At 37.7% G+C, this 13500-nt stretch overlaps 2 protein-coding genes across 2 annotated transcripts in view; one reads left to right on the top strand and one right to left on the bottom strand.

Annotated features, from left to right (window-relative positions):
* Positions 1-13500, top strand: part of MALRD1 (MAM and LDL receptor class A domain containing 1) — a gene marked incomplete at both ends in the record, with an annotated part of 691362 nt that overhangs the window by 24560 nt on the left and 653302 nt on the right. The gene's annotated exons all lie outside the window — the stretch shown is intronic.
* On the bottom strand, positions 9664-11604 carry LOC308421505 (MBT domain-containing protein 1-like; the record flags this gene model as incomplete). The annotated part of the gene is given in 4 exon segments (XM_080917907.1): positions 9664-9934; positions 9936-11119; positions 11123-11505; positions 11508-11604. Coding segments are annotated over 4 exon segments (1935 nt in total).

The raw sequence follows: 13500 nt of genomic DNA, 5'->3' as shown, positions 1-13500 counted from the left end.
GTAACATGGTATTTCCAATTCTACCCATGTTTCTGAATATGGGGTGATATTCTACTTTATGGCCAAATAAAAGACTACTGTGCATATATACCACATTTAATATCAATTCACCCATTTTTGGGTGCCCATGCCCATTTTCTCACCTGCATAGTGCCTCTGTAAGCAGATATTTATGAATCTACAGCTATGTTGTTCTATTCCTTTGAGTATATTCCTAAGTAGCATAGCATACCTGCATAAATACAGCATTGATACTTTTAACCTTCTCTGGAAAACTCACACTCATTTCCATAATAAACAGATTAGTTTATATTCTTGAACATGTTTGTTTCCTTTAAAGCTTTTTTTTGTATTGGTTTAACCCTTACTTTGTTCAATATAATTGATCAGAGACATAGCATCTTTACTAATATTTCTACATAGAATGTATATATTATTTAGTCCCCCAAATACTTCGAATTCTAAATGTAGTACAAAAAAATTTCCATTCCTGAATTCCTGGCACCATAAAATGTCTATTTTGCTAATGTTTAGGATGATTAAAGCTCTTTGAATTCTTTAGTGAAAATATGAATCTGAATGTGTCGACACTACACAGATTAGATAGTTGAATGTCTTTACTTTTGGTGGGAAAATTTTAAACTTTGTTAAGTTGTTCTTGCCTAGTCAGAGTTACTAGAATGATTCATGAACTGCTTCCTAACTTTTTGAGTATTGCTGGGGTTGGCCCTCCATTTAGTTTTGGATTCATTACTAAAAGAATACTATTTATTCAACAATATGTGTTTAACTTACATTAAGTAATTAAGGGGTTGGCTTACTTTAGAATTGGAAAAATTCAACTCCATATAAGCCTTCATCTAGTTTGTTTCCAAATAATATGAAAAAAGTTAACATATTACCTTGCATAAATAAAACTTTTATTTAAAAAGAAATAGATGATACTATCCTTAATAAATACAATGAAATATTCAGATGTGGTAATTGCAGTGCAGATCCTTTAAACCAAGCAAATACTTGAGGTTTACATAAACATAAATATCAGACTCTTGGAGTATAGTGGACATCTTAGTTTTGTGTCCTAAGTCTCTGAATGTTAAAATCAGAAATAATGATACTAATTCCACAGAATTAATTTACAAGAAGGATGAATCTAAGAGCTAAGTGACACATGTTTGTTAAAGTTCATCATAGACTGCTATTTAAAACAGCTGACTTTCCCATTTCTAAATGATGCTAATGTTATTAGTAAAACACAATTTCATATATTTTGACTATGAAGCAAAATTACTTTTGTTTAAAATTGTTAATACTTGTTAGGGATAAACTAACTTTATTGGAACAAAGAACAGTTTCACAAATAGGACCAACTACTGCTACAATTCAGTGAGGCTATTTTGTGTTGTATCATGGCGTTTGTTGATACTGACTGACTTGGCTGCTGAGATTTCTTTATATTGCCATGTCTTATAAGTTATTTATTTGGCACCTTCCCCTTACTCTTCATTGTTCTTGGGGACTCTTTCATGTGCGTCTTGTTCTTTCCAGATTTATCCACACTCCTAGTAGCTCCTCTTTCTCTAAAGAGTGTATTATTTACTTTTATACTAACTCACTAAGTATCTTGAGCTAAGTAACCGGAGAAGCTCTAAATTCATGTTTCCTTCTCTTTTTAAAAAAAAAACAAACAAATAACAACAACAACAAACAGGACTTTCTTTTGTGTCCTTACTCCCTGTGTTAATGTTTTTATAGTCTAATGCGAAAGTTAAAATTGGACAGTTTCCCTTCAAATTATGCTTTTAAATACATCATATGAGTTGGTTTAAGTCAACTGGAGCAGGAGCTGTTTTTGGCTCTGTTGCCTGCCTTTGGATCTCTTTCCCCTAACAAGACTGCTTTGTCTAGCCACAATAGATGGTGAGCTTTGTTCTATGAGAATTTATTTGCTAAGGTAGGCTGATCTCAGTGGAAGGCTCTCCTTTTCTGAACCTTTCTGAGGAGAAAGGAAGGACAGGAGGATGGGGGCATATTAGGTGAGAAGTGTGAGTGGGAGAAGAGGAGGAAGGGGAAGCTATGATTGTGGTATAAAATAAATAAGTTAATTAAAGAAAATTCTTGGGATTGAGAGTAGATAGAATTCTGACACTATCCATCAGCAGACTGTCCAGGCTCAGCACTTTGCATTTTAGAATGAGATGATGATAGTACAAAAAAGCCAGGCAGAAAGAAGCTAGTTATCCCTTAGCATAATGGACTTACATCCTAATAGTAGTTGTGAATCATTCATTAAACACAATTAATAATAAATTGTGAATAATTTTTAGTAGTAATTTTAAGAAAAGAACTGTTCTGACTTTAAATATTAACTCCTTGAAAATATTTATTAAAAATAGTCTTAGAATCTTGACTCCATTTCAGAATCCATTGGTTCATAAGTATTAATGACATTTTTGATTAACTTACTCTTGAAATAATTTGCAAGAGCTTTGAAATAAGATTTTTACCATGCATCCACTGCCTTGAGATTTTAGCATTGAACTTGAAAATCATTTAGGGTATTAAAATATCACTCTAGCCAGTATTTGAAATCCAATAAAGTTCAGCATCAGAGATGAAAGTGTAATGTTTATTTTTAAAAGCACACTGTATTATGTTTGGATAAGTAGTATAACCATCAGAAATTCAATTCATTCTTTGAAATGACAATGTGACTGTAAAAAAGAATAAGCATATAGTTGTCAGAGTCAGAGAAAACCAAGGAGTTTGCTGTGAGATCGTGTCTTCTAGGAGTGTCAGAAGCTATGCCTATAAAGTCTCACCAATATGAATGCCTATGCACAATCTCAAGAAGTACAGTAGGCATCTAAATTGGGCAAGAAAAACCCACAAGGCTTCTAACCTACACAAAGAACTACATGCAGCTTAGGAATGCAGCTAATGGGAGAAATGGTCTTTTCCAAGGAAGAGTACACCATCTGACCACCCAATACCAAATGATCATACCTGAAAACATGCATACAGGTAACATTACATAGACTAAATTGTATTTTGAAATACACACACACACACACACACACACACACACACACACACACACATAGATACACACACACATATGAATGCAATAACACTTAATGGGGAAAAGGTTCATGAATTTAAGGGAATGGTTTGTGGGACATTTAGGGGGAAGAAATAAAAGGGAGGTTGATGTAATTATATTATAACTTCAAAAATAAAAAAGTTCAAGCAAGCTTTAATGAATTAACGAATCTGGATAGCTTTTCAGAGGTTGATCCAGGGCCTCTAGAGATCACTCTACAGGTAAAAGTGCCTGTTGCTTTTCCAGAGAGCCTGAACTGCCATCTTTGCACCCACACTGGGCAGCTCCCAATCACCTATTATTCTAGCTCTAAGAGATCCGATACCCTATTCTGGTTTTTACATGCAATACACACACACACACACACACACACACACACACACACACACACAGAAGATACCTTTAAATGCATAATCTACTACAAATAAAAATGTACAGGCTAGCAAAATAAAAAACACTAATTTTAGTTCTAATATTTGAATTTATGTCACCGATTATGGTTCTCTTCTTTGGGCATGCCTTTATATAATACAAACCTTGTTTCTTTGCTCAATTCTTTTTTTGAAACTCTTTAATATTTTTATTTTAGTTTAGTTTAGTTTTACAATCAAAATTTTATTCTCCTCCAGTTCCACCCTTTTACTCTTTCACATCCCATACCTCCTCCCTACCCTCCTTGTCTCTATGGGGATATCCCCAATCTACACACCCTGCCAGACCTCCAAACTCCTTAGGTCCTCCAGTCTCATAAGAGTTAAGTGTATCTTCTCTGACTGAGAAGCCCTCTGATGTATATGTGTTGGAGTCCTCATATCAGCTGGTGTATGTTGCCTGGTTGGTGATCCAGTGTCTGAGAGATCTCAGGGGTCCAGGTTAGTTGAGACTGCTGGTCCTATTACAGGGTCACACTTTTCCTCAGCTTTCCTCCAGCTTTTCCCTAATACAACCATAGAGGTCATCAGATTCTGTTGATTGTCTGGATGCAAATATCTGCATCTGACTCTTTCAGCTGCTTGTTGGGTCTTTCAGAGGACAGTCATGAGAGAACCCTTTTTTTGTGAGCACTCCATAGCCTCAGTAATGTACCTTAGCTGATGATGATGTTGTTCTTCTCATGAGGGTGCAAATCTTTCAGCTATTTCAATCCTTTCTCTAGCTTTTTTCAGTGAGATCTGTGTGTTCAGACTGATGTTTATCTTCAAGCATCCTCATCTGTATCTATATTACTCTTGGAGAGCCTCTGAGGAGGCACGCATGTCTGGTTCTGGCCAGTAAACACTTCTTGGCATCAACAATAGTGCTTGGGTTTGGTGCTGCATTTGGGGTGGTTTTCCAAGTGAGGCAGTCTCTGTAAATCTTTTCTTCAATCCTTGCTTCTCTATTTGGCCTTGTATTTCCTCTCCTGTTATGTTCTCCCATCTAAGAAGGAATGAGGCATCTATATTCTGGTCTTCCTTCTTTTTGAGCTTCATAAGTTCTGTGGATGGTTTCTTGTGTATTCTGAGTTTTATTTATTTGTTTTTGGATGGGGAGTTAGTATCCACTTATAAGTGAGTATATATCATGAATTTTTCTTTTGTAACTGGGTTACCTCACTCAGAATGATAGATTCAAGTTTCATTCATTGGCTTAGTAATTCATGATCTTGTTCTTGTTAATATCTGAGTAGTACTCCATTGTGTATATGTACCACAATTTCTGAATCCATTTCTCTGTTGATTACATCTAGGTTCTTTCCAGTTTCTGGCTATTGTAAATAAGGTTGCTATGAATATTGTTGAGCATGTGTCCTTGTTAAATATTGGAGCTACTTTTGGGTATATGCCCAGGAGTGCTATACCTGGGTCCTCAGGTAGAACTGTATCCAATTTTCTGAGGAACCGCCAGACTGAATTGCAGAGTGGTTGCACCAGTTTGCAATCTCACCAACAGTGGAGTAGTGTATATTTCTACACATCCTTGCCAACATCTGCTGTCACTTGAGTTTTTGATCTTAGCCATTCTGACTGGTTTGAGGTAGAATCTTAGGATTGTTTTGATTTGCATTTCTTTGATGACTAGAGATATTCAGCATTTCTTCTTCTTCTTTTTTTTTTGAAACAACTTTATTTTAAAAAACAAAGATAAATGTACAAATTTTAAGCATTTTTGCATAAACGTATAGGAATACATTTTTGTCAGTGCTTGTTTCACTTTTTAAAGGGTTGATGGTATGCATTAAGATCTTACTAGTTACAATGAGCATAAAGTACATGTAAAACAGGATGTAACCTGAAATTAGTCAAAGTTTTATTGGTGTGTAAGGATTAAGCATAATGTTTTTTTTTTTTTTTCTTTTCTTTTTCTTTTCTTGAACTTCATATAGTCTGTGAGTTGTTTCTGGGGTTTCAGAGCTTTCTGTGGTTAGTATCCAATTATCAGTGACTGCATATTATGTCTGTTCTTTTGTGACTGGGTTGCCTCACTCAGGATGATATTTTCTAGATGCATCCATTTTCTTAAGAATTTCATAAAGTCATTGTTTCTGATAGCTGAGTAGTTTTCAATTGTGTAAATGTACCACAATTTAGTATCCATTCATCTACTGAAGGACATCTGGGTTCTTTACTGTTTCTGGCTATTATAAATAGGGATGCTATGAACATTGTGGTGCATGTGTCTTTGTTGTATGTTGGAGCATCTCTGGGGTATATGCCCAGAAGTGGAATAACTGGATCTTCAGGTAGTACTATGTCCAAGTTTTGAAAATCGTCAGACTGATATCCAGAGTGGTTTTTCCAGTTTACAACCCCACCAACAATAGAGAATGTTCCTCTTTCTCCACATCCTCACCAGCTTCTGCTGTCATCTTAATTTTTGATCTTGGCCATTCTGACGAGTGTGAGGTGGAATCTCAGGGTTGTTTTGATTTCTATTTCCCTGATGGCTAATGATGTTGAGCACTTCCTTAGATGTTTCTCAGCCATTTGATATTTATCAATTGAGAACTTTTTGTTTAGCTCTGTACTCCATTTTTTAATAGGGTTGTTTGATTCTCTGGTGTCTAGCTTCTTGGGTTTTCTGTATACCTTGGATATCAGGCTTCTGTCTGATGTGGGGTTTCTTTTAGGTGCTTCTCAGCCATTTGATATTTTCTGCTGAGAAGTCTCTGTGTAACTATGCACCCTATTTTTAATAGGATTATGTGATTCCCTAGGCCATCGTTTCTTGTGTTCATTGTTTATAGTGGATACTAGCCCTCTATCAGATGTAGGATTGATAAAGATCTTTTCCCAGTTGTTGGTTGCCATTTTGACCTTTTCACTGTTTCCTTGGCCTTACAGAAGCTTTCCAATTTCATGAAGTGCCATTGCTTGATTCTTTTTTTTTAACTTTAACATTTTATTTTGTGTTTAAAAAGGGCAAATTTAGTGAATTAATTTCATCTTGCACACAAAGTTATAATTTTAATGCTTTTCACATCCATGCTGAAATTTGCATTTTGGTAAAAAGGAAAAAAACATAAACTTCTCTGAAGGACTTTTTCACGCCATTATATACATTCCATGAGAAAGCTTCAAACACTTCTTCAGTGATCACAAGTTACCAGAAAATAAAAGATTAAATTTGTCCAGATATTGATCTTTATCAAACCAACACAGAAACCATGTAAAAACCTATGTACTTTACTTTGTTTGGCCTCTGTCCTTGAGAGGTTTGTCCAGGGACAGATGCTTTGTTTTTGTATCAATGACTGTGGCTTTATTTAAAATATGAAAATCAAAGGAAGATACCCAGTTTAATCACAGTATTTTTAAAATCCCTCCCCAATATTAAAGGATCATTACCAAATATATAGCACCATAATACAAATATTGATGGGCGAGGGTATTCACATCACACAAAATTAATAATAAAAACAAACAAACACCGAAAACCCGTGTTAGTATCCACAGAATAAGAAGTTGATAACAGCTTTAGCTTTCCTCATACACAGCAAGGAAAAAGGTTAAAAAGATTAAACAAGTTCCCAGGCTTCTAACAGGAAAACAAAAACAAACCCAAGGTCAGCAGTACTTGTTGAACTGTGAAGGAGAACGGGCTACTGAATTGTCTGACGACAGGAATTATGGCTATGATGGAAGCCTCCTCTGGTTAACGTTCTGTGTTAGCAGCAGGAGTGAGGGTCTTAACAAGGAAGAGGGCTTCAGTTCTGTTTGGACTCTAGCAAGTCCTGACCAACCCTCACTGTTAGTGAACATAAACACTTTATGAATATAGGCGGGGAATTCTAAACACGCCAAGCCTGGTTTTGGTGTAGAATTGGAAGCTTGTAAAACCTGGCTACAAATGAGCATTTCACAGAACTAATTACCAGGACTGGCTGGCTTGAAATCACATCCTTCCTGGCTTATAGTTAGTTCCCTGGAGAGCTCCTACACCCAAGGTATTAGAGCGCCCCAGACAACAGGCTTCTTGCACTGGCACTATGGAAGCACAGTCCTGGGTCTCATCTACTGAGCCTGAGAATAAAGACTGCGATGACCTTGTCTTTGGACCTCTTCTTGGCTTCAAGCTTCTGGGAAGATCCTTCAAAGTCAAAGATTTGGGAAGTGTGAGGACGTCACATTTACAGCAGGTCCCTCTCAGCACTGTTGTTTATGATAAATATCCAGTAATTTTACAGCTGAATTCACATATATGTGACACAAGAATCAACTTGCATTGATGTGATCTGCATTTAGCCCCCAGAGTCAGTATTAAAAAATGGTGACATGCGATTCCATACATGTTTACACTAAAAAGTAACAGATTTTACTTCCAGTAGCTACTACAAAACCTTATGTTATTAATCCCTCTTGCATAGAATGAGGTAAACCTGTGCATATTACCAATGCTATTGTTCCCAAAAGTAGAGCAATATTTTAGAAAATAAATTGCTGGTTTTAAATGTTCTATGCATTTAAAAGTCTAACAAAAATCTTACCTAAAATGTCTCCTGGGGTTTTCCATTAGCATTTCTTTCTTTCTTTCTTTCTTTCTTTCTTTCTTTCTTTCTTTCTTTCTTTCTTTCTCTTTCTTTCTTTCTTTCTTTCTTTCTTTCTTTCTTTCTTTCTTTCTTTCTTTCTTTCTTTCTTTCTTTCTTTTTTAAAGCATTCCATAGGCTGAAGGGCTGCAGAGGTTAATCATTTTGATTAACTTCTTATTAGCCCTGCCCATTTTCCAGAGGAAATGGGCAGCATTACCACTCTGAAGAGGCCAGGCTCAGACCCAGAAGCACTTCTAGAACAGATGCAATGAATTCCTGAGAGTTTAGTTTATGAACCTCACGGGTAAATGCTTCTGACTCAGTCACAATTCTGTAGAAGGTTAGAAAATGCAGAGAGCAAACCTGTCACCAATTCACCCTTTCATCCTACTCCTTAAAGGAAGCCGTATGAGCTTTAAGATAGGGAATGTTTTAAAGTGGTCCAAATCAGTTATTGTTACAATACATTCTGATGACAATTAAAGACAATTCGTTTTCTGTGTATGTGTGTGTGTGTGTGTGCGCGCGTGTGCTCGCGCGCGCACGCGCATGCATGTGCATGGAATTTTAAGGAAATTTTCTTTAGATCAGTTTCTAACAAATTCAGGACTGTGAAGGGTAGAGCTGGAATGAATCTGAAATCTACACTTATTTTGGTTAACAGTATTTTCATCTAATTTTTTTGGTAACACAAACAGTATCTGCGTTCTGGTGTGGTTCCATTGAGTTGCTCTCACAGATGGAGGGAATGGCAGAGGTCTGAGAAGAATATCCCGTTTGTGGGATGTTTTCTAGCAAGGAAAACAGCATAAACTTAGGAAAGTACTAATCTCCCCCACCCTTTACTTAGACTGAGATCCTGTGTATTCTGTCTACCATTCCAGTTTAACACTTTATTGTTATAGAATTTTAACCGTCTTTACGTGAAGGAGAGAGAGCATATAAAATTATCCGGAGTTCTCCTAGTTTCATATACAACTCCAAATACATTTTACCAGAATGAAAAAATTTCTGTACAAACAGTTAAACGGGCTGCAATAAAATGTCAGCGAGTACAATTAATGACCCCTTCCATGATCTACATGGTGATGAGCCCTCTGTGAGGGATTCAGTTGCATATTTTCGCAGCAAATGAAGCTGGAGATCTGACTGGCCTAACTCTAAAATCCAAAAATCTCCCAACAGGTACCAAGAAGGTTCATTTGTAATGACAGTTCATTTGCATTTACAACTATATCCTTCTTAATCATTTCCTTCAATCCTGCTACCTAAACTTTTATCTTACCAAAAGTTATAATTTCAGTTCTTGTTATCAATGCACATAAATCCAAACTTGGAAAACATTACAAAATTCTTTCAAAAGCTTCAAATACAACACAAAAATTGTCTGTCTTTATAAATTGAAAAATTGTCCCCCAACCAAAATAGTTTCCCCCCCCACCTGAAAAATCTGGAACTGAACTTTTCTGTATTTAGCAAAATGTCCCAGTAGAACAGCCTGCTGTGCGGCTGGCTGACTACAGCCCCTTCCGCCCAGAGTTTCTGAGTCGCCTCATGGCTCTTGTTTGATGTAGACGGTGGCAGAGCCATTGCTCTCTTGGTCAGATGCTCCTTGAAGGAAGCTATAGTCCTCACCATCTAGCAGCTTCTCCTTTAGCTGTGACATGGGCATTTTCTTATGTCCTTTGTATTGCTGAGACTTAGCCTTTTTCTTCTGTTTTGAAGAAGCTGACTGGCTTTCTCTTGATGACTGTGATGCTGGAGGCTGTAGTTGATACCCGGTTAACTGGCACCACCCTACAGGATAGAGGTCAGGGGACTCAGTCTACCCACTGATCATTCTCTTCTTCCCATCCATCAAAATGTATCCTCAAGAGACGATGAATAATTCGAGTAACTGTGGCTACACATATTAAACGTGGCTCCATGAGATCTACAGCTTCTAATTTCATTCCTACACGAAATCCGTGATTTGGAACATCCTTATTAAATAGTTTTACTGGTGCTGCAATGGAGCCGGTTTCCCTGAGGTAGTCAAACCATTTAAAAGGAAGTTTTGTGTAGCCTCTGGGTGGAGTCAGTTCTATCGTGTTAATTTCACAGAAACCCACAGGGAAAATAGAAGGAGAGGTTGCATGATAACAGAACCAGTCAGATTCGTCTGCTGCTTCTGAGCCATCAATCTCAATCATCAGGAATCCATCAGCCAGCACCTTTCTAATAGTTGCAACACATATTGTAGAAAAATTTAATGGGTCTATAGCTTCCAATTTCATTCCTTCTTTGAACCATTCTCCACTCTGGTCTACTTCTTTTACCTTAGCAAATAAGTTTGGTGGTGTATCAAAATGTCCATCCTGTTTCTTTGTAATATCAGATCTTTTGAATCGATGGCCTATGCTTCGCGACCACCCGATATGGTGGATTAAGGGGCTGTGCATGTGGCACCAGAAGTCGTCCTTTCTATCTTCACTCTCTTCATACACTAGCCTTAGTCTTCCTCCAATTACACTTTCCACCACTGCTACTCTTGTTCGACACAGATGCCTCTTGTCAACTACTTCTACTCTCATGCAAGGTTTGGAAGGATACTGCATACTCTCTGAAACCTTTTGTGAGAAATCAGGAGGAAGCGTTTTGGCACCACTAAGTCTTTTTACTAGAAAAGCTTTCCAGTTCGTATATTTATGTTGAACAGTTCTAGGAGGAACGAGAGGTTTTCCACTGGCTGCACACCAACCAACTGGATGAATATCAGACCCACATATATTGCACCAAAAGTCCAGAGAAGAATCATTTTCAAATCCTTCATATCTCAAAAGCGCATTATAACCTGCTAGTTTTATAATTCCAGCAATCCAGAAGACTTTGGTAGGCAGACTGCAGTCTGTATTGGGAACTTCTATCCTTACATTTTCTGAGATATCACCCCAGCAGGTCCCCATAGGTGCATGCTTAAAACAGGCAACTGGAGCTGCTATGAAGCTATTGCTGTTCATGTAGTTACCTCAGCTGAAGCCTTCCACAGAGATTGCTGCTTTTGTCTTTGCTTGATTTTGCAAGGTAGCTTGATACTGAGCATAGGCAGCTAATTTAGCAACTAAAGGTTGTTTTTGAAGAACTTTTGCTTTTTTTGTTGGAGGCTTACCCTGAAGTCTGGCCAGAATGCTTGCCTTCTTAGAGTTTGATGAATAACTTCTTGAACAAGAAACACTGCAGAAACGTTTCGTTTTAGAGTAAAAAGCATCTCGTACACCGACCATCCCACACATGTCACAGGTAGCCATGCCAGATTTATCGTCTGGGTATGTGTAGACTTGCCCATTGTTTTTGATAATTGGGAGATTGGAAGGTATAGGAGCAACTTCTTCTTCACTCTCCTCAGAGCTGGAGCTGTGTCCTCACTGCAGCTATCATAGCCGTCAAACATCTCGAATGAGTCTGCTTGTTCCGGATTGTGAAGAATGTTCTGTTTTTTAATTGCAGTGATCATCACATCTCTGAGTGGGGGCTTACAGAAACCCACTCGTCAGAAGCTGGACAGGGGCGGCTCCTTTGGGTGACTTCTAGTGTCTCTTCCGACTCAGATCCTTTGTGTTTTCCATCAGGGCCTCATGGGTAGGGGCCGTGCTCCCCGAGCCCCGCGGCGTCCCCTTCCCCCCCAGCAGGGGGCGGGCGCCTCTCCCCGGGACTGAGGCGACTACAAGGGAGGACCCCCCAGGATGGGCCAGGGCCAGTGGCAGCAGTGGCAGCCCCCGATTTCCCCCCTTTAACTCGGGTGACCCCAGGATATCAACCGATTCTTGATCTTAGAGAATAAGCCATTGATATTCTGTTCAGATGATTTCCCCCTGTGCCTGTGTGTTCTAGGCTCTTTCCTACTTTCTCTTCTAATAGTTTCTATGTACCTGGTTTTGTGTGGCGGTCTTTGATTCACTTCATACAAGAAGATAAGAAGTTACTGATTTGCTTTCTTCTGTATGCTGACTGCCAGTCGAATCAGCACCATTTGTTGAAGAGGCTGTCCTTTTTCCATTGAATGATTTTAGCTCCTTTGTCAAAGATCAAATGACCATAGATGCGTGGGTTTATTTCTGGGTCTTTGATTCTATTCCATTGTTCTACCTGCCTATCTCTGTACAAATACCAGACAGTTTTCTCAAAATTAATCTGTAATATAGCTTGAGGTCAGGGATGGGGATTTCCCCAAATATATTTTTATTGTTAAAAATAGTTTTTGTTATCCTAGGTTTTTTATTATTCCTAATGAATTTGCAAATTGTTCTTTTTATCTCTGAAGAACTGAGTTGGAATTTTGATGGAGATTTGTTGAATAGGTAGATTGCCTTAGGCAGGATGGCCATTTTTTACAATGTTGATCATTCTAATTCATGAGAATGGGAATTTTTTCTATCTTTTGAGGTCTTTTTAAATTTTCTTGTCATACAGATCCTTCACTTGAAGTTCTTGTCTTACAGATCCTTCACTTGCTTGTTTAGCATCACCTCAATATATTTTATATTTTTGTGGCTATTGGGAGGGTGTCAATTCTCTAATTTCTTTCTAAGCATGTTTTTCCACTGAGTAGAGGAAGCCTACTAATTTGCTTGAATTAATTTTATTTCCACCTTTGCTAAAGGTGTTTATCAGCTGTAAAAGTTCCCTGGTAAAATTTTTAGGGTCACCTAAGAATACTATCATATCATCTGTTAATGGTGATATTTTGACTTCTTCCTTTCTAGTTTATATCCTTTTGATCTCTTTTTGTTGTCTATTGCTCTGGCTAGTACTTCAATTACTATATTCTATAGGTAGGGAGAGAGTGGACAGCATGTCTTGTCCCTGATTTTAGTGGGATTGCTTCAAGTTTCTCTCCATTTACTTTGATGCTGGCTACTGTTTTGCTGTATATTGTTTTTACTATGTTTAAATATGTGCCTTGAATACCTGACCTGTCCAAGACTTTTAACATAAAGGGGCATTGAATTTTGTCAAATGCTTTTTCAGCATCTAGAGAGATAATCATGTGGCTTTTTTTTCTTTGAGTTTGTTTATGTAGTGGATGACATTGATGGATATTCGTATATTGAACCATCCTCGCATCTCTGAGATCAAGCCTACCTGATTGTGGTGAATGATTGTTTTGATATGTACTTGGATTCGATTTGTAAGAACTTTGCTGAGTATTTTTGCATCAATGGTCATGACGGAAATTGGGCTAAAGTTCTCTTTCTTTGTAGGGTCTCTGTGTGATTTAGGAATGAGAGTAATTGTGGCTCCAAAGAATGAGTTGGAGTGTATTGGTATTAGGTCTTGTATGAAGATCTGATAGAAATCTGCACAAAACCTGACGAGTGCTGGGATTTTTTTTTGGGGGGGGGGAGTTGGA

This window comes from Micromys minutus (assembly GCF_963924665.1).
Source record: "Micromys minutus genome assembly, chromosome: 6".
In the NCBI taxonomy this organism is placed as follows: Eukaryota; Metazoa; Chordata; class Mammalia; order Rodentia; family Muridae; genus Micromys; species Micromys minutus.
This window is presented reverse-complemented; position numbering and strand designations above follow the sequence as displayed.